Source organism: Chenopodium album, chromosome 13 (assembly GCF_948465745.1).
Source record: "Chenopodium album chromosome 13, dcCheAlbu1.1, whole genome shotgun sequence".
In the NCBI taxonomy this organism is placed as follows: Eukaryota; Viridiplantae; Streptophyta; class Magnoliopsida; order Caryophyllales; family Amaranthaceae; genus Chenopodium; species Chenopodium album.
Genome location: NC_137846.1, coordinates 12,521,459 through 12,540,923, shown reverse-complemented (window position 1 = coordinate 12,540,923; position 19,465 = coordinate 12,521,459). Strand labels below are relative to the sequence as shown.

The 19,465-nt window shown below is 34.2% G+C and overlaps 1 protein-coding gene and 1 pseudogene across 1 annotated transcript; one reads left to right on the top strand and one right to left on the bottom strand.

Moving 5' to 3' along the window:
- Positions 1-5,016: 5,016 nt before the first annotated feature.
- On the top strand, positions 5,017-17,466 carry LOC145576332 (multisubstrate pseudouridine synthase 7-like). Its single transcript, XM_081634102.1, has 21 exons — positions 5,017-5,258; positions 5,344-5,422; positions 5,519-5,716; positions 6,907-7,121; positions 7,836-7,908; positions 8,329-8,385; positions 9,336-9,415; positions 9,503-9,565; positions 9,645-9,732; positions 9,912-10,015; positions 10,123-10,225; positions 11,783-11,856; positions 13,112-13,176; positions 13,291-13,460; positions 14,059-14,126; positions 14,213-14,273; positions 16,021-16,058; positions 16,150-16,218; positions 16,331-16,610; positions 16,785-16,882; positions 17,100-17,466. The coding sequence occupies exons 1-20, from the start codon at positions 5,017-5,019 to the stop codon at positions 16,818-16,820; spliced, it is 2,163 nt and encodes a 720-aa protein (XP_081490228.1). The 3' UTR covers positions 16,821-16,882; positions 17,100-17,466.
- Positions 17,467-18,173: 707 nt separating this feature from the next.
- On the bottom strand, positions 18,174-18,740 carry LOC145575233 (mitochondrial import inner membrane translocase subunit TIM23-3 pseudogene; annotated as a pseudogene).
- Between the last annotated feature and the right edge of the window lie 725 nt (positions 18,741-19,465).

Below are 19,465 nucleotides of genomic sequence, written 5' to 3'. Positions count from 1 at the left end.
TGCCTATTGAAACTAAGCCTAAACATCAATTCTCATCTCTCGAATCTCGAATCAATATTGCTAAACTCATACGAATTAAATCTGGCCAAATCTAACCGCATAGCATTAAATCAATCAATAGGAAATTAATCAAGCATTGACAATTAACAATAATAAATTACCCCTTCATATTATTTATGGATCCCCATAACCCTAGAAAGAAAACTACTCACACATAATTAAATATAAACTAAACAAAGCAATTAAACAAATCATGATGAAAGAGAGAGAATAAATAACTGAGATTAAAGGAGAAGAAATCGTTACCAAAGTTGAAGGAAACAAGAGATGAAATTAAACAAAGAGTTGTAGAGAGAGAAAATAATACTAGAGTTTAAGAGGAGAGAGAGAAAAGTTAGAGAGAGAGAGAGTAAGGGAAGGGAAAAAGAATACTAAACTCGCTTAACAAAAGCGTATATAAACTAAGCTCGAAAATCCTAAGTTAAAACAACTTAAACGACGCTTAAATTTCTCCTCAGAAACACGCGCCCGATCGGGCCCGCCTTTTTCTTCGCCCACTCGTTCTGGGCATCCGCCCGATCGGGCTAAAGCTTGCCCGATCGGGCCCGGCTATATGCTGGACTTAGATTGGGCTTCATTCTTGGCCCAATTCGAATCTCCACTTTGGGTTGAATACTCGGTGTCCAAATGCAATCGGTCATGCCTTCAAATGCTCGTAGTTGTACCGTAATAATCCCGGGAAAAAAGCTCCAAAGATGCAATTCCCTACAAAACTCAACTAAAACTACGAAAACACTAGAAAATACCAATTAGTAATAAAAGTGGCTCTAAAAAGCCAAAAACACTACTAATTATGAGCAAGAGAGGGGGTAAAATACTATATAAAATAGACATGTCACTTAGTAAATGGCTGCACATTATGACAATTACTGGTAGAAGTTTTAAACTTTCCTTTGTTAATTAGGCTTTCATTTCGGTTTACCAATGTCACTCAACTTTAATGAGGGTTGGGGCTTGGGACTTGCAACCAAATTAATGTTCTATGTTCCTCATTTTCATTTGTTCTCACATGTGTCATGTAATACAGTATAACTTTTCGAGGAAGTAGAAATCTATACATCTATACAATATATTAAAAGGTGTTCTACACATTGTAAATGCGCCACATGGCAACTTTAACTTCTATCAAAAGGCCACATGCACATATGTCGTATCATTAACTTCTACTCCGTACTAGAATTGTGCCATATAGGATGGGGACACATGTAACCGATTAGTCTACTGTGTCATTCTTCAAAAAAGGACACCATAACATGCTGACGTGGCATGTTACGGTTGATCAATTTTTCCTTTATTTTTAAAAGTTAAAATGTACTATATATATATATATATATATATATATATATATATATATATATATATATATATATATATACATGTATAATTGGAAATACATGTTTTTTTTTTTTTTTTTTTGTTAAGATTACATAATTATAGTATTTGAAAATCTATTTTTTATTTTTAAAATCATCCAGAAAATTAAATTATATAATCAAAATTTAATTTAGAAAATCAAATATTCATCATCGTTATTGATTGTTCATCATCATCGTTCCCAAAATCTTGTACTCAGTCGGAACTCAAATCGAAATTCCGACCAACAAGTCATCCAAAGATATGGTTTTTTTTGGGTTTTCAAATCTACTTCTTTAGTTCTAATTTTGGGTGCCTGTTTGGAGCAATTTTGGTGCGTTTATCGGCGTCTTTCCTAGAGGTTTATTCAATTTTTGGTGCAGTTTTGGGGTTTGTTTCTAGCGGTTTTCAAGCAAATTTACAAGGGTTTAGGCGGCTGTTTTCATGCGATAGCATAGGCATTTCGGCATGGCAGTTCTTGGATAGTTTGGCGATGGTTTTAGGATCGATTTTGGTCAATTTCACGAAGGTTTCAGGCGACTTTATTGTTCATTTTTCAAGCGGTTTTTCAGGCAGTCTTTTTCTTCTCCGGTAGCAAATCCGTGATCCATCAATCTGGTTGTTCGCTGGCTAGTTATTTCGTATGTTTTTGGTGCAAGGGGTATAGGAACAGTTTTAAGTTTATGATTTTTTTTTTTTTTTTAAATAATTGTGATTTTTTATTATAAGTAATTAATTAACAGTATAAAAATAAATTTTCATAATTTATAATTATGTATCTCTAAAAAAAATTCATGTATTAAAAAGAATACATGATATAAATACAATTTTAATTCATTATGGACATTAAAAATAATTCAAAATACAAATAAAAATAGTAAATATAGAGCAATCAGATTTCGCCATGTTTGTATTTTATGGTGTCATTTTTAAAGAATGACATTGTAGAATTATCACACATGTAACTATGTTTTTTTTACACCGGATAAAACAAGTTTAATAATAATAAGAAAGCGAATTAAAAGAAGAATACAGGTAAATTAACAGATTATGAATCTTTGATCTTGATTCTTTTCGAACCACACACCAGAGATTTTGAGTTGTTTTTCATCTCGTTGATAGTCCACGCCACACTCTTATCACCAATATCATCCTGCTGCAGAAGATCCACTAGGCCCGAAGAATCCGTCTTGATCATCACGATGGACTTAATACCAATTAATGGCATCCGAACATGCTGTGGTTTCAGCTTGCAGAGGTGAACTTGCTACCCCAAAATTGCAGCCACAAATAGTAGTCATCATCCAATTCTTCTCCAAGACCCATCCCGTACCCATTCTCTTTGTATTGAAAACAACGTATTTCCATAATCATATTTACCTATGCTTGCGCTTTTAAAACCTGGTGGGCTAGGGTGATTAGGCTCCATTTCTGGCGGATGAAGGAACTGCAAGGAGTCCGAATCCCTTTGTCTGAATGTATCCAGCTCTTGTAAGCTCAAATCTATTTGTGACATGATTTCCTCAACTTGCCCCTGAAAACATACCCATTTCTAGCCACCCAAATTTCCCATACTCTAGGACTCTCATGTCCATTTTGGCTATAAAATAGCCGGATATAGTAACAAATCCATTTTTTTAATCGTCAGTTATGTTTGTCCCTGTTTCTGGAACTCTTCCTTTTACCCAGTTATCTGTAAGTCATTTTCTTTGTAGCAAATTGGCATGGGTTCTATTAGTTTAGTACCATTGAAAGTTAATTTAGATGCTGATGATTGTCTTATTTGCTATGGAGTATGGCCTATGTCTGTAAGTGAAACTTTAATCCATGACTTTTTTTTTTTTTTTTTTTTTTTACTAATTACTGATTATATACTACAAGCTAGATTATAAATGAAGCTATTGAACTAAACAAGCAACCGAGTCTAACTATTAGTGTTTGTTCTTACTTTTCAGTACGTGAATTTTTCTGAATTTTGAGATATATAACATTAATTTATGATATCCTTTCATTTTGTTTGGTGATAGAAATTGATGGATTTGTTGGAATTTCATACCTATTTTCATTGATAGATGTTATACACATAAGTAAAGTTCATCAAGGACGATGATACAAATGCAAGTTTTTGGGTTAGTCTACGAGGGTATAGTAAAATAATTAAATTATATGGGTTATATTGTGCAATTGTAATAAATTTTGGGTTGATTGTTTCACTTCGTTAAAAAAACGAAATTTGGAGAAAATAAATTTTGGTTTTATAAATGGATCAAATTTGTCACGTGGAGTTTGTGATTTTATGAAACTGGAGGTTGGTAGATAAGATTAGAGGTGAGCATGGGACGGATACCTGTATCGTTAGTACTAATGGTTCGAATCCTAATAACAAAAATTACTAAAAGTGATATTCATAAACCGAACTGATAAGTACAATTCGGGTACCCGGATTTTCAGCTCGGTTATCGAAACCCAATAAGATATCCAATAATGATAATTAAACTTAATAATGTAGTTATTATGATATCATTTAACACTATTAACAATAATACCACATGATTTTGACCAAATTATTAATAATATTATTAATCATTGATATTATAAAGTGATTATGAAGTAAAGTAAGTGTTTAGATTTAAAAAAAAAAATAGATTTAAGTAGGAAAAAAAATGCTTATCGGATCAGATCAGATAACCGTTAATTTTAAAATGATACCCAATAACCATACCCAATAACAAATTATCGAAATGGGTATCCGAACCATTATGGTTATCGGATCGAGTACCCTAATTTTCGAAACGGTTACGGATTGAGTTTTCAGTTTTTCCGGTAGTTTTGCTCAGCCATAGGTAAGATGACTTGAGGGGTATACATTTTTGCCAAGGTCCTTAGAATAAGTTATTACTTGATTATTTTGCTCGGTTTAAGTAGAAGTTTTATAGTATATGAATGATGCATGATGAGAGATAGTAATTCTGTTTAATGACTCTTAGGCTTAGGTGTAGTTAAGCCAGATAAGGTTACAACATGTATTGTTACATTGCAGAGATCTATATTTAGGGCTTAACACTGTGATCATGAACTAAAAGTCATTTTTGTAAATAATTACAATAAAATACCATATAACATAGTTGGGCATTAATGACAGCTATTAGTGAAAGCTTCAATTACTCTTCTTAGAGGGCTAGTCATTTAGACCCTTAGTAGTGATTAATAAAAGTAGATAAATAATGAATCCTCCTTCCTCCGTCCCTTATTGATAATCTCTTATGGTTAATTTTTAGACCCAAAATGATAGTCCCAATTGCTTTTTTCATGTATAATTAATATCAACTTTTTGCCAAAATTCCCTCTAATTTGCAACAATATTTGTGAAAATTTAAATTTCCCATGTAAATTTTGCTTTTCCACGTATTTTTATTACTTTTTCTTTCTACTTTTTTGCATATCCAATGTAAATTTAATTTTTCAATATACTTTTACTATTTTTATTTATTTATGTTTATTAATTCCCATAAATTGCCCATAAAAAACTATCAATAAGGAAATAAGGGACGAAGGGAGAGTAAAAGTGTAAAACGCACCGTTTACTTGTTATGAGAAATTTTGATGCTGCGAAACCGAACACTTACATTTCTGTGCAGTAAACTTCTTAAACCCTACTCATTTCTTCCACCGTCGACTGCGCCAACTACGACGGCGACAATGGCTTCCACCGCCGTCGATAATGTTCCCGCCGATTCTCAAACCTCCATTACCAAACCTCCATTGAAGAGTGTCGATGAACCTGACGTCGGAATCCTCTGCTACATCTCTCACCTCCCTGGTTTTCGCGGCATACTCAAACAAAGGTATCATCGTCAAAAAATCATTGCTTAATGACCTTTTCTGCTTCAAAATGTGTTGATTTTGCTTTAATTTGGTTGAATTTTTTAGGTATTCGGATTTCATTGTGAATGAGGTTGATTTGGATGGAAACGTTGTGCATTTAACTTCACTGCATGTTTCTCCTGAGGTATTTACGTAATTAGTATTAGTTTAAATTGAGTTGTTCTTCAATTTTTGAATTAGTTTGTGATTGTGAAATTTGAGTTTCATTTGATATTGTTAGTTGGCCGAAAACAAGGACGAGATTGTAGCTGAAAAATCAGATAAAAGTTACACTGAAGAAATTGAGTCATTTAGGTTATTAGTAGGTGATGCGGATGCCGATCGGCTGAAAGAATTGATTGAGAAGATTAGTGCTGGTGTTGATCATGATATTTCACCTTTAGTTCTTTCTCCGAGTTCGGATAAAGTACACCGTACGGTAATGTCTTGATTCGTAATTCAGATTACTTTTAGCTTTGATGATATGAATTTTAGCTTGTAATTTGATTTAGTAAACAATCATATGTGTGCTCTATGGCTTTGTATCAAATAACTTGCGAGTTGTGACTTCAGTTACGTTTACTTGCTAAAATACATTTAGGTAGTGTTTGGAAACCTTGATTTCATTTGAAATGAATCTGGAAACTCAATTCCAAACACCATGTTTGGGAGATTCTGGAATTTATGTTCTAACATTTCAATTTCACCAAAGTGTTTGGGAAAAATCTGCAATTATAATTCAAGAATTAAAAACATTCAAAAATTTTCTGTACTCCATAAGTTAGGCTAAATATGAAATCATAATGTATTGTTTTCTTAAATCCCTTGATTCTTGATTTTTTTTTACCCCAATTTGATTTCTCTCTCCTCAAATTGCTTTGCTTCATCATCTTCACCGTGTTCGTTGGAGCCAACATCGGTAATCTAGATATTGTTTCAAGGGAATTAAAGGATGTGCTATTTTACTTGATAGAGTTTGAGCAATTAGCTTCAAGCTTTAATGGAGGATAGAAAAAAAAAAATATTATCATTCAAAAGAAGAATATTGGCAGAGGAATGAGATATACATAAAAAAAAAAAAAATAAGAAAAAAAAAAAAAACAATCAAGCATAGCCGTGGAAATTACGAGACAATCAAGCATAACAATTAATTGTTCAAGAAATTCGAGCTTCCATTAATGGTGGCTGAGAAGAGAATGGAAGAGAGGGGGAGAAACAAAACAGCAGCAATAAACTTATGAGCTATCCAAGAATTTGAAATGACAAATTTTATTATTGGATTTCAAATTCATTAAAATGGATAGAGTTTTTAAAGGGTTGGATTTGTGTCAAATCCAATCCCAAATTCTAAATGTTCCCCAACAAGTTGATTGGGACAAACCCAGAATTTCAAATGAAATTCTGGTTCCCAAACAAACCATTAGAGTAATTATAGTATTATGGCCTTAATGGTGTGCATTTATCATCTAAATTTGATTTGAATTTATATAATTTGCTTTCAGCTCATAATGGTTGTGAACTCGTGATACTTTGGGTAGTCAGCCAGTCAATTCTCCCTGCTTATTATGAAGTTCTCACTTAATCTTATCTGGGCAAAAGTTTATGTTGTGTATGTTTGAGATGATACAGGCGGTGCACAACTTCTTCAAGGAAAAACTGAAATTTCTTGTCACAGACACAATAGATGGTCCTAAAGATTCATCGAAATGCATTCGAGTGAGACCTAATTCGTCAGGAAATCAAAATAATGGAAGAAATTTCCGCAAGCGGAAAGATAGGAATGAGAGGCCATTTGATAAAAGAGGTTCTCATGACTGGCCAGAGCATCTTGGCAAGTTCCTCAGGTAAGATTATCTGTCTGCTTCTTCCATTGAATTGATGCTTCCTGTCCTGAATAAAGGTTAAAATTATTGTATATTTGTATCTGTAATGGAAGCATAACTAGCCTTTTGACCCGTGCAATGCACGGGATGTTTAGGTGTACAATATAAAATTTTATTTTATAATATATATTAAATGAAAGATGAATAGTTTATAATGGAGAAGAAGGGGTGGAAATTGAATGTAATTGTAGAAAATATTAAATTTGGGGAGAGTGAATCAAATAACATTCATACATGTATTGAATAAAAGCTAGTGCTTTTTTTTATTTTTTTATTTTTTTTTTATTTTTATTGAGAAAGGGGATTAATTAATGAAAATGTGAGGTGACATGTGGCATTGGTGAAAATTAAAGTTTACATGTGGCATGATGGGGAAGGTGGTTTGTGTTTTTAAATACTAAGTATAGATGAATTAGATGCATATTGCATGATGCTAATCAAAGAGAGGACTAAGATGGGGAGTATATGACTAATTGGCTGTAATTTGCAAGAAAGGTGTGCTAATTTTATGCCAGTATTGTTCTCGCCTAACTCTCATATGTGTCTCGATTTGAATAAAGACATAACATCAATATCTTTTTGATAGACATGTTTCAAGTTATTTCATGTTTCTACCTGATTTTGACTTATTTCTCCAGCGTATTTCTGAAATGCATTATTGATCTGTTCATGTAGGTTTCATCTTTACAAGGAGAACAAGGATACTCAAGAGGTCTTGAGGTTGATTGGCAAGATGCTTGGTGTCCAGGTTACCATTCCCATTTTTCTCTGTGTATATGTTGCAGAAATTTGATTGGGTTCCATTGGCTTCATTGACAATGAAATGGCATGCAACATAGTGAGAAATTGACATGACATTTCTCACTAGGCAACTTTGGCAATTGCAATACATAGTTATTTAAACTCGATACCTTTTGGCATTTTTTGGGTTCATGATTTATTGATTATAACAAAATACAAGAAATGGCCAAAAAGTATTAAATTAAAATGATTTGATTTTAAGGTTGCAAATTACATTTTTTTTTTTGAAATGTTGTTATTGGCAAAATTGCTTGTAGAAAAGGCTGTTGTGACAAATTTTCCTAATTTTAAACTGCATTTCTTTATATTTCAGACATTATTGACTATCGATTCTTTACTAAAAGTTTGTTAGCTTTCTGTTTTGCAGCCTAAATCATTTGGATTTTCAGGTACCAAGGATAAACGTTCTGTGTCCACTCAACAGGTATATTTCTCTTTACAGCCGAGCTTGATGTCGTTACTCATTTTATCTTCTTTTTTTGTCATTTAATTTTTCATTTGTTTATTTGCTGGAAGTTATAAATTGTAATCTTGTAAAATAGCTTGTGGTGATATGTAAAACTGCTGTTCATGTGACCTTTAAATCCCAAGGCCTAGAGGTTTTCATTGAAGCATAAATGTACTGGTTTTCATTGAAGCATAAATGTACCTAGTTTTCTTGATCTTTTATTGCTTCATTCTTCACATTTTGTAGCAGTTGACTTCCAGATTTCCAATTGCTTTTAGGCCTTTCTGGTTTCTTCTAACAACTGAAGTCTTTTTTTTTTCATGAACTTGTTCATCTGCTTTATGTTAAGAAACAACATGAGTGAAACTGTGAATTTGTGAAAATATAAAGAGAGAAATTTTGTAGTTCATGATTCTTCCTTTATTATTTATTTTTTTATAATATTTTGATGTTGTTCATACTTTTGAAGTAGCAGTTTTAAGTGAAATCCTGTTGAGGGGAGAATTCTTGTTTGTGTCTGCATTTAAAAAAAAAAAAAAAAAAAATACTATTCTCTCTCCTTGACCCTTCTTGTAACCTTTCTTTTCAGGAGTCATATTGTCAAAGCATCTCCTTTCCTTTTTAATATGTAGTTATTGGGTCCAATTTTATAGTCCATAACTTCATGTGGTATCCAACGGCATGCTACACCTATATATGTTCTGCTCACTAAGCTTGGGCTCATGTGTGTATTTTGGTCCTTGTGTTTGTTCTTTTGCCTGATTTACTCCTTATTTGAAAACATCTGCCTACGTTTGTTGCATATCTAGAAGTTAGCTGTTGGGAAAATGTCTTATTGCTGATCACTGTGTTGGACCTTCTGTTAATTAAGTTGAAACAATACACATTTGGTAATGCAATGTATTTACTTTCATCTATTTTCATAGGTAACTATGTTCAAGCAGCGGGCTAGTAAATTGGCTTCTCTCAATGCGAAGTTGATTGGTATAAAACTTGGTGACTTCTGGTATGGTGAAAATATGGGGTTGTGAACTTATGATGCCTTCTTGAATCTGCTTATATGTTGTGATGATACTTCTTTTTGACTTTCTAGCTATGTTAAAGAAGGGCTTCAGCTTGGGCAGCTTTTTGGCAATAGATTTACAATAACGTTGAGGTAAGATGTCATTGCTGAAGTATGGATTCCTGTCCGTTATCATCTAGTATGAGGTGTAAGAGCTTTCTTATCTTCTCAGAGGTGTTACTGCTGATTCTGAAGACACTATCAAAGCATCTGCTGATGCCTTGGGAAAGCATGGATTCATTAACTATTTTGGTCTACAGGTATTTCTGCTGCTTTTCTGAGTTTCTACATTATTTCTCACGAAAGTCAGGCCACTGAGCTGAAGCCTTTGACACCGTTATTTTAAAAATTCCTCATCTCACATTTGCCCCCCAATGAAATTTTTTACACTATTTGATATGAAAACTAAATGGAGCAATGTTGGCATGAATTAATACAGAGGTTTGGAAGTGGCTCAATACCGACTCATCTTATTGGAGCCGCTTTACTTCGTGGAGAGTGGAAAGCTGCAATTGATATGATTCTTGATCCTAGGGAGGGAGATATCCTTGAATTAATTTTTTTATATTTGACTGGACCCATCTTGTGAACTTTTTTCATTTACAGTACATAGTGAAATAACCTGAGTCTTCCTTGACTGAGATTTTACAAAGGGAAGCTGTGAGAAAGATTCGGGAACAATACAAGGAAAGCAACAATGTTGATGGAGCACTGAGGCGATTGCCACATCATATGGTTGCTGAGAGGTCTATTGTAAGTCCATGCCTACTAGGCTACTAATGCTTTTTTCTTGAGGAGGTTACACTTTCGCATTACAGCCGTTCAAGTCTTTTTAATAACAGAAATACAGAATAAGCTGGGCGTTATGGATAATTAAGTATTATTATGTGTTTAAAAACAATATGATTTTATATTATATTTATTTATTGAGGAGGATAGGAACATTATCATTAATAAACTGCCATACAACATCTAAAAATTAGTATCCCTTGGTAAATGATGATTAAATATATCAATTTGAAATATTTCATCCGATCTACTAGTTTCAGTAGTATGTTCTCTTTAAAATTATTCCTTTAATATGGTTATGTTTCAATAATAAAAAAATTTAATTACTTAACATCTCTGATACGGTGATACCTGATGTTCAAGATCTTCAACCAATATTAATCTTCCCTTATAGAAATCAGATTTATAAACTTGTAAGCTAAAAAGTAATATAATGCTCTTAAAAGAGAGGAGACAAACTCATCTAAGTCATTTTAATGATGGGAAAAAGATTTCCTCGCAGAATGAGGAAAGAGCTATTAAAAATAACCTGTAAGCTAACATGTCTAAAGATTTATCCCACTAGAATAACGAATCTGGGCATTGTATTTGATGGAAGCTCCTACATAATTCTCAAATGGAGGCTAGGGTTTAAGATGCAGTGTGATTATAATATCTTGCTAGTAAACTATAGTTTTTGCCTTTTTGCTAATAATATGTTTTGCTCTGGTGCCAAGTATATGGACAATCTTTACAACTGCTAATAATAACCCTTGATTTTGTACTGGAAGTTTTTTTTCCTGATGAGGCAATTTCTGCTCATTAGTGCTAAACGTTTGTTTCTTTCTCCCTTGTGAGTTTGACTTAACCTTGAAGCAGCATTCCTACTGTACCCTCTTTTGTATAACCTGTTGTCTGTATGGTTTGTTGTAATGATCATGGAATTATCAGTTTAGACACAACTAAGAATGCTCTTGTGATTATGCCCTTTTCTGTCGATTTTTTATCCCATTTTTGCTTGATTGTAACCCTGTCAAAAAGGTTGGTTAGACAGGTTTCAGATCAGCTTTAGTTTGATTTTGGGTAAAATGTGCGAAATCTTTTGCTTCTGCCTTATTGAGCTTTCAATTTTTTTTAACAAGATTTTGGAAATTAGAAAAAGTTATTTCCATTTTCACCATTGATACAATTAATATAAATCTTGCTAATTTTATGCTTTTTACACCAACCTGCATTAGATGACTACTCAAAATCTTAAAACCAGAATCTAAATATCGAACAGGATCTTAATTTTCAGGTTATTTTTGGGTCAGGTGAAAAATAATCTTGCTTACCAGTTGGTTATAAGGCTACAATTTTCACTGTTCAGGCTTGTTTCCAGTTCATATATGTTTTTGCCTACTATAATTAGCTCTGCTGATCCCATATATATTGGATGATGGACCACTACTCATTTCTCTTTCATTGGTGCTTTCTGTTGTTGCAGCCTACTATTTGAAATTTTATTACTGTTCATTTGATTCCCACTTCCTAACTTTACAGCTGTTGTGTCTAAAGAAGTCCCCTGGGAATTACCAGCAGGCACTAAAGGCTATTCCTAGAACAATGAGAATGATGTAAGTGGTTGTGCTGGCTGTCCAACTTTTACTTGTTCACTGTGAGATCTGTATTCCTGAGAGGAATTGAAGCAGCTAATTTTATATGTGCAGGCTTGTTAAATATTTCTATATTTGCCAACATATAATATAACTATGGGATGGACATTTTGGAGAATAATAAAGGATACACCTTATTAGTAAACTTGTACTTTTGCAGTGTTTTGAACATTAAGCAGCTAGCAGATTAGTAACTGGTACATCAACAATATGCCAATTCCCTTAAAGATATGCCTGCCTAGGGAAGGTTTAAGTAGGGTGGATGTATGCAGCGTTACTCTATAATGACAAAGAGATCTGAATACGAACCTACATTGAAAAATGACATTGCATAACTTTGATTGTGTGATTAGTAACTAGTAAGACTGGATAGTTGAAATGCACTATTGTGGAACATGGGACATGGTGTGAGAACTCTATTCGCTAATTTAATTTGTGAACCTACTCTACGGGTGTACCACATTCTAATAACACAGTTCCAGCCTTCCAGGTTTGAAAAAGGGAGAGGGAAGATAGATATTGTCGGTTGTGATATTTGCTGCTGATAGGATTGCCTTTGGCTGTTAGTCTGGTTCTCTGGAATATCCTTATAAAGTACTTGATCTGTGTTTTTATTTTTTTTGTGCCATTGATTACTTTAACCCAGCTGGGACTTTTCATTCTGTCCAAAGCATCTTTCACTAGACCTGGCTCTGGAATATAACCATAAAATTATATGTATCTTAGCTGTTTTCTGTATAGATGATGATTTACCAAATATTGTTTTATGGTATCTCGTGTTGGTTTGCTATAGCTGCTATACCGATGCTTCTAGTTGTAACTTTGTTTCCTGAGCTATGGTACTTCTGTTTTCTGTTAGTAGTGCCATCAAACTTCGAAGCTAGAACTTACTGCTTTTCTTATTTCATTTTCTAAATCCTTCCTCTTTGGGTTTTGTTGGGGGGGGGGGGGGGGGGGGGACCGGAGTGCAATTGCACGATTTTCTCCTGACTATTTTCATGGTATGAAGATGTTCTTTAGTTTATGAGGTTTACATATGCTGGAAGTTATGAATACCTGAATACTTTAGAAATTTTGAGCAGTATAGAGATGATGGTCACCTAACTGCTTAAATCTCCTTGGGTAGTAGCAAGAGAGAAGTCATTAAGCTTGCATTTATGCCTAATACTCTGTAGTGGACTAAGGTTGTGACATGCTCTATTTATTCTCTGTTCAGGTATGTACACAGCTACCAAAGCTACTTATGGAATCATGCAGCAAGTGTTAGATTACAGAAGTATGGTATGTAATTTGAAACCTTCATATGTAATCTTTGGAAAATTTTTGTTGTTATTTCCTAATTATTTTCCTGATCTTCTGTTCATTACACTACTTTTCTGCTTAATTATCTGGCAGGATCTGACAGTGTTGTTGTTGGAGATCTTGTTTATTGCAAAGAAGATTCCGGTGAGATTATTACTGCCCCTAACGGAAGTGAGGAGGATATTATTGATGAGGTAGACAATATTAGCAACCTGGAGGATATTGAAGTTGATGTCCCTGATGAAAAGATTTTTTCAGTCAAAGTAAGATGCTTACAAAATTTTCCTATTCATTATTCTTGTGTATCCGGCTATATTGTTATTGGCATCTTACACTATAGTGATGCTTTTATCTGTGTGAAGGACAAACTGATGCTTTTGCTAGGATAATCAAAACAATATTGTTGGTTTTTTGTGATAGTGTAAAATTTGTTAAAATTTTAATCCTAACCTATCTAATTCAAGTTCACAGGTTGTATCATATATTTAAAGTGATTTGATTTTATTCGGTCCAATTAGGGAGGAAATTAATACATGGATGGAAGTCTAATGTAGATTACAGTGTTCAAGTGAGTAAATGGGAAGATATTTAGAGAAAAGAAATCAGAGATTGATAATGAAGGCTAATAGCTTAATGAAAAATTCCAGATGTATAAGCAATAAAAGTTTATGATGTATATGCTCTGTTTCTTATTCTGGCTTACAGACAACATTACTGAAGTCTTGAAACTTAAGTCCTTGTTTGTACAGATCCTTTGTTGCTTAGATACATTCTAGCATTTGTACATTGCTTATTTGCACTTCACCATGACAATGCTAGTTTATTGCTTTGGCACTTGATGCTAATAATACTGCTGATCAGGCTGTAGATGAGGAAGATTTGCTCAAACAAAAGTATACAATCGATGATGTTGTCCTTCCACTGCCCGGGTGAGTTATACTATTGGTGCTGGTTGATTGCATTGGTATGGTGCTAGATTATGATATGTTCCCTGTTAACACAAATATTGTGACAGTTCAAGGGTAATGTATCCAGCAAATGCTGTTGCTGATGTCTATCATGACCTGGCTAAGAAGGTACTTCTACTCAATTGAATATCTGTAGCATGGTGTTAACATGGATATGATTGTTATAAATGAAATTTATATGGTGATTGAGAGTGATATGAGTGCTTTGGGGATTGAGGAAAATATGGTATTGGATAGGGCGGTGTAGAGGGAGAAAATCCATGTCAACATGTCATGATTATACATACCTTTGTTTATATTCTATCGTAGTATTTACTTTTATTATTATATTCAATATCGGATTTTATGAACTGTATTGATATCCTTTGCTAAAGTTTTCTCAAACTTTTATGTTTTATACTCGCACGTTTTACCACTCCTTTAAAACTTTCTTGAATTTTATCTCGGTTCTCGTTTAAAACTCTCTTAATTTTTACTTCAATGCTCTTTCTTTTTCTTACTTTACACACCTTTTTCAAGCTCTTTCAACTGATTATCTTGTTATGTCCCCTTTTTCTATATCGGATGGTTCCTTATAACGATTCATGTTAGCCAACCCCAAATCATTTTGGGACTAAGGCTTAGTTTAAAATGAGAAAGATCAATTAATTTCATATTTGCTAGTTTTGATTTGACTTTTTTATTACTAAATTAATATTACTTTCAAAAAAAAAAAAAAGACAAAAGCATGTCAAAGTTGCCACTTGTATCAGATGAGACCTTGCTAATATACATTAATTTGTTCTGTTATCTTGGCACTTCGTCAATGTTAAACTGAAAGGTCTTGTCTGAGACTGAGGGAGTGATGCCTGTTTACCAGGGTTATGTCTGGCGAGATTTCCCAATTATTTCGATGTAAATATACACTTATTCAAACAATAAAAAGGAGCTGGTCACTCATAAAATGGCAAGCCTTGTCCAGAGTGGGTTATAATGCAAGAGGAAGTTAATATTTTAATGACTATATGTTTTTTTTTTTAACACATTTGATGAGACTATGTAATTTCGATCTACTTGCCATAATTTGGGTTGGGTAGGTTAATTTTTTTCCTGTCTTCAGCTCGCTTTTGTTAGTGTGATTAACAGTGTCATATGCTGCTCAAGTAGAAATATCCCAACTAAAATTCTGGGGGTTTTGAAGTTTAAAAGTCTTGAAACAGTGACCTGTTTCTGCTTTTGTCCTGACACTGGAAAATTCTTCCATCTTGGCTAGTAATAATTTATTTATTTATTTATTTATTTATTTTTTTAATGTATTTATCTTGGGTAAAGTGCTATTTATCCCCTTAGAAAAAAGAAACAAAGGATAACTCAATATCTTTCAAAACTTTATGAGGAAAGACTTTGTAACCACTTGTAATCAAACTGACCTTGTAAGTACTAAGATAACCTTTCAATAGCCTTCCAGGGTTCTCATTACCAACCTGACTACCATCCCTGCTATGAAGCAACAAATTGGCATCTTTATTCATTTGTGCTTGTGACTGTTGAACAGCAAAAGGCAAGTGTAATCTATGATCCAGTTTCTGGAAATGAGTGAGTGAAGAAAGTCAATAGGACTCGTAATTTGCTTGTGGAGAGAAAGAGGAGAGGGGGGGGGGGGGGGGGGGGGGATCTTCTTGGTGGTTCTCACTTTCTGGCTGGATCAGTTTTTGAAAGCTTTGGTCATTTGGTAACTAAACCAGGCAGATGTCCTTTCATGCTGGCTTTTATGTGTTTACTTTGGCTTTCTGTAGCTTTGAGTTTTTGACAGTCATTGGACATAATCCTGCCCTTTCCCCCCTTCTTATTAATGTCATTTTTGGGTGTTTGTCAGGATAATATCAGCTTGACGGAGAGTGTACACAATGTCAAGTATGTTATTCAGCTATCATAAAATAAATCCTCCTACTTGTGCCACACATTCAATATGGCATGCATCTAATGACCTTATTCTCCTTTTCAGAGAATTCTCAATAACAAGTATGACAGGAGCTTATAGACGTGTTTTCCAGAAACCAATTGATGTTGAGTGGTACTCCTTTATTCATTTTTTTTTTTCTTTTTCTTATCCTATACTTTTGTTAAGTTAGTTGCAGAAATGATATCTGTATGAAGATTTCACAATTCACATTGTCATTTTTCAGGGAAGTACTCAAGTATACAGATGCTAGTACACCTTTGGCAGAAACAGATTTGGACATTCTTGCCAAGACTGAACCTGAAATTAAGTATCAAAAGGTGGATAAAACCAATGGAAGCAATTCCTGTAATGCACCAGAAAAATGTAAAGATGGAACTCCAGATAACACTGAGTCAGATGGTCCAAATCAGGCCACACAGACAGCTCTCAAGCTCAGTTTTACCCTCCCATCATCTTGCTACGCAACAATGGCTATAAGGGAGCTCCTCAAAACATCAACATCTGTACGTAGTTCAATCTTTGTGATGTCATTCTGAAGGATTCTCCTTTATTACTTGCTCATTTATTGCTACTCTGTTGGGCTGTGTTGGCTTACGGAGGTCAATGAATTTCTTAGTAGAGATTTTGTCAATCCCTATTAGTAGATTGCTCACTTGACTACAATCATTCGACTACAGGTTGCATTTCATAAAACATTGAACGACCATGTGTAGCTGCATGAAGCAACACATTATATCTGATGCAATTGTACGAGGTGAAATATGCGCAGAGGCAGGTATATTTTCTTGATTGCTACCGTGTTCTATGCTGATTTTTTGATGTTATTAACATGAATATAAAAATGTCTGGAATTACTTTCCAAGGCACAATCTATAGTTGATATTGATAAATTCCACGCACCATTGAACAATAGCAGTATACTTGTTTTAAATATGCTTATATTATTACATTTGTTGTAATGTAATTGTAGCATGTATATGTTGATTTTACAGAGAGCTGGACTGTCAGCTGAGATTTGAATGTTTCTTCAGTCTTCATTGCCCCGAGACTAAATACTTTCCAAAAGGATGGTTACAGGTGTTTAACGTAATAGGGCGTGGTATAGGACAATAGGACATCCCAAGGATTCATAAGAAGACACCAGAATACCAGACATGCCATGGGAATGAATCATACATGTTCTCCTACCCCATGTAATGACAATATTACTGGGAAGTTTTATGTAATTTGTATAACATGTTCAGGCATAGAATCAAGTTCATATTTCTATGTAGTTTATGATCTTATGCTTAACTATGTATGCTAACAATAATACAATATAATGTTACAACTGATGAAAAAAATAAAAAAAAAATTACCATTCACGTCAATATTTGCAATTTTTTTCTTGTATCATCAAATCTGTAGTATGTCCTGATTTTAAAGCATGTGTTGAGGTTTCTTTGCATAAATATACAGCAATTCATTACGTTTTTTTGAGAAATATGTTCAATATTTCAATAGAGATTTTATTTGATCTTATGCTTAACTAGAATGCACAGAATGATGCAGAGTAATAAATACTGTATAACGCAGGCCTCTCACATCTGTGGTGTTTTCATGGAATGTGGGCAGTGGTTATGATCGACTTGATCGGAAAAGAGTTGTACAAAATCAAACAATCCTTAGACTTGGCCAATTTGGTACAGGTTTCTATTGTGTTTTTTTTTTTCAACTTGAATATGTATAGTTGTGAAATTTGTTGATTTATGCACACCAAAATTGTGATCATACACAAGCATTTCCATTCTACATTGTTTAATCACAGAATTGTTACGGAAACAACAAACAACACGTTATGTGACGAATCAGAAAAACTAGGTCAAAATTGTGATTACAATCATATAATTTGCACGACGAACTTCCTCATGAAAATTGTAAAACAACAAATTGATCAATTCAACTAGTATATAAATCTGATAAATGACCAGTAAATAACATAATCTTTTTGGTTAAAAAAATATCTAAATATTAGGAATGTCATCAAATTAAAAAAAAAATAATAATAATAAGTCTAATCCAAAATTTCAGATGGGCAGATTAGGCACTAATCTTTTCAACAATGGCTTACCATAAACAAAAGCACCAACAGCAATACCACCAACAACACCACCGATCACGCCAGACCGAAAACCCGATACGACACGATAAACCGCTCCGGTACCCACACCCGCCAACACACTAGCATGAGCATCATCAACATCCAAATTATGAATAATAGTAGATTCCATTCCAGCATACAACAAAACCAAAACTCCAGTTGTATTACCAAAACTTCTACCCTTCAAACCACCCATGTTGAGCACACGGTTGGTTCGAATTTTGAGGGACTCTCCGTACTGAGCTGCGGAGAGTCCCTCAAAAGAACCCTTAACGGAGCCGACTATGGCACCGGTAAGGTAGGAAGTGCCAGTGTAGAAGGTGAGGTTTTCGAAGGCGTTACGATGAGTTCGTAACGCTTGTTCTTCGAAGAGGTGTTCGGGGGCGGTAGGAAGATTGTAGAGCTTAAGGTAAGGGGAGTTTGGAGCAAGGTCTTGATATGGAGAGTATTTTTTGTATTTTGGGGTTGAGTTTTGGGAGAAATCGTCGTCCATTGTTGATCACTTATTTTTGGGAGGGTTTTAGAGTGGTTTTAGGGTGATGTATGATTGTATGATGTTGGTTGAAAAGGGTTTTTGAGTTTGTGGGGTTTGGAATTTATGGGGGATTTGCGATGACTTCTTTCCCAAGTCGATTCTAATTAGGATTTTTATTTTTTTCAAAAAAAATAAAGTAGAAATTAAGTAGGAATAGTTTTAGAGGAACAAAAGGAAGACTACTTAATGGCTATTATAGTCATACTTATAACTAGTTTGGTGCTCCGTGCGATGCCCGGGTTATTTATTAAATTCTAAGATAAAATTTGTATTTATGCACCAAGTTTTAAAATATATCATTGATACAAAATTAGTTAGGAATAGAGCTGATCACACTGAGCCCGGCCCGATTTTGGGCGGGTTTTGGACAGAATTTTCCAACCCGAAATCGGGTTGAGCCCCGCCAGGCCCGATTTTAAAAAAAGTTTGGACGGGTTTGGGAAATGGATTTTTTGCATTTTTAATTGATTTTCTTGGCCCGACCCAAAATTGGCCCGAAAAGCTCGTATGGCCAGACTAGTTTGGGCGGGTTTGGGCACACGTTTTCCGGCCCGAAGCTTGGGCCGACCCGAGAAATGGGCAAGTTTTTTTTACCTCGGCCCGGCCCGGCCCGCCCATTGATCACCTCTAGTTAGGAATTGTTGTGATTTTGTAACAATTTAAATTATGTAATAGGCATGTAT

Coding starts and splice junctions, on each gene's coding strand:
- LOC145576332 (XM_081634102.1), top strand. CDS start 5,017: ATGCTGCGAAACCGAACACTTACATTTCTGTGCAGTAAACTTCTTAAA. Junction 9,733..9,911: donor TTAACTATTTTGGTCTACAG/GTATTTCTGCTG, acceptor GAATTAATACAG/AGGTTTGGAAGTGGCTCAAT. Junction 13,461..14,058: donor AAAAGATTTTTTCAGTCAAA/GTAAGATGCTTA, acceptor ACTGCTGATCAG/GCTGTAGATGAGGAAGATTT.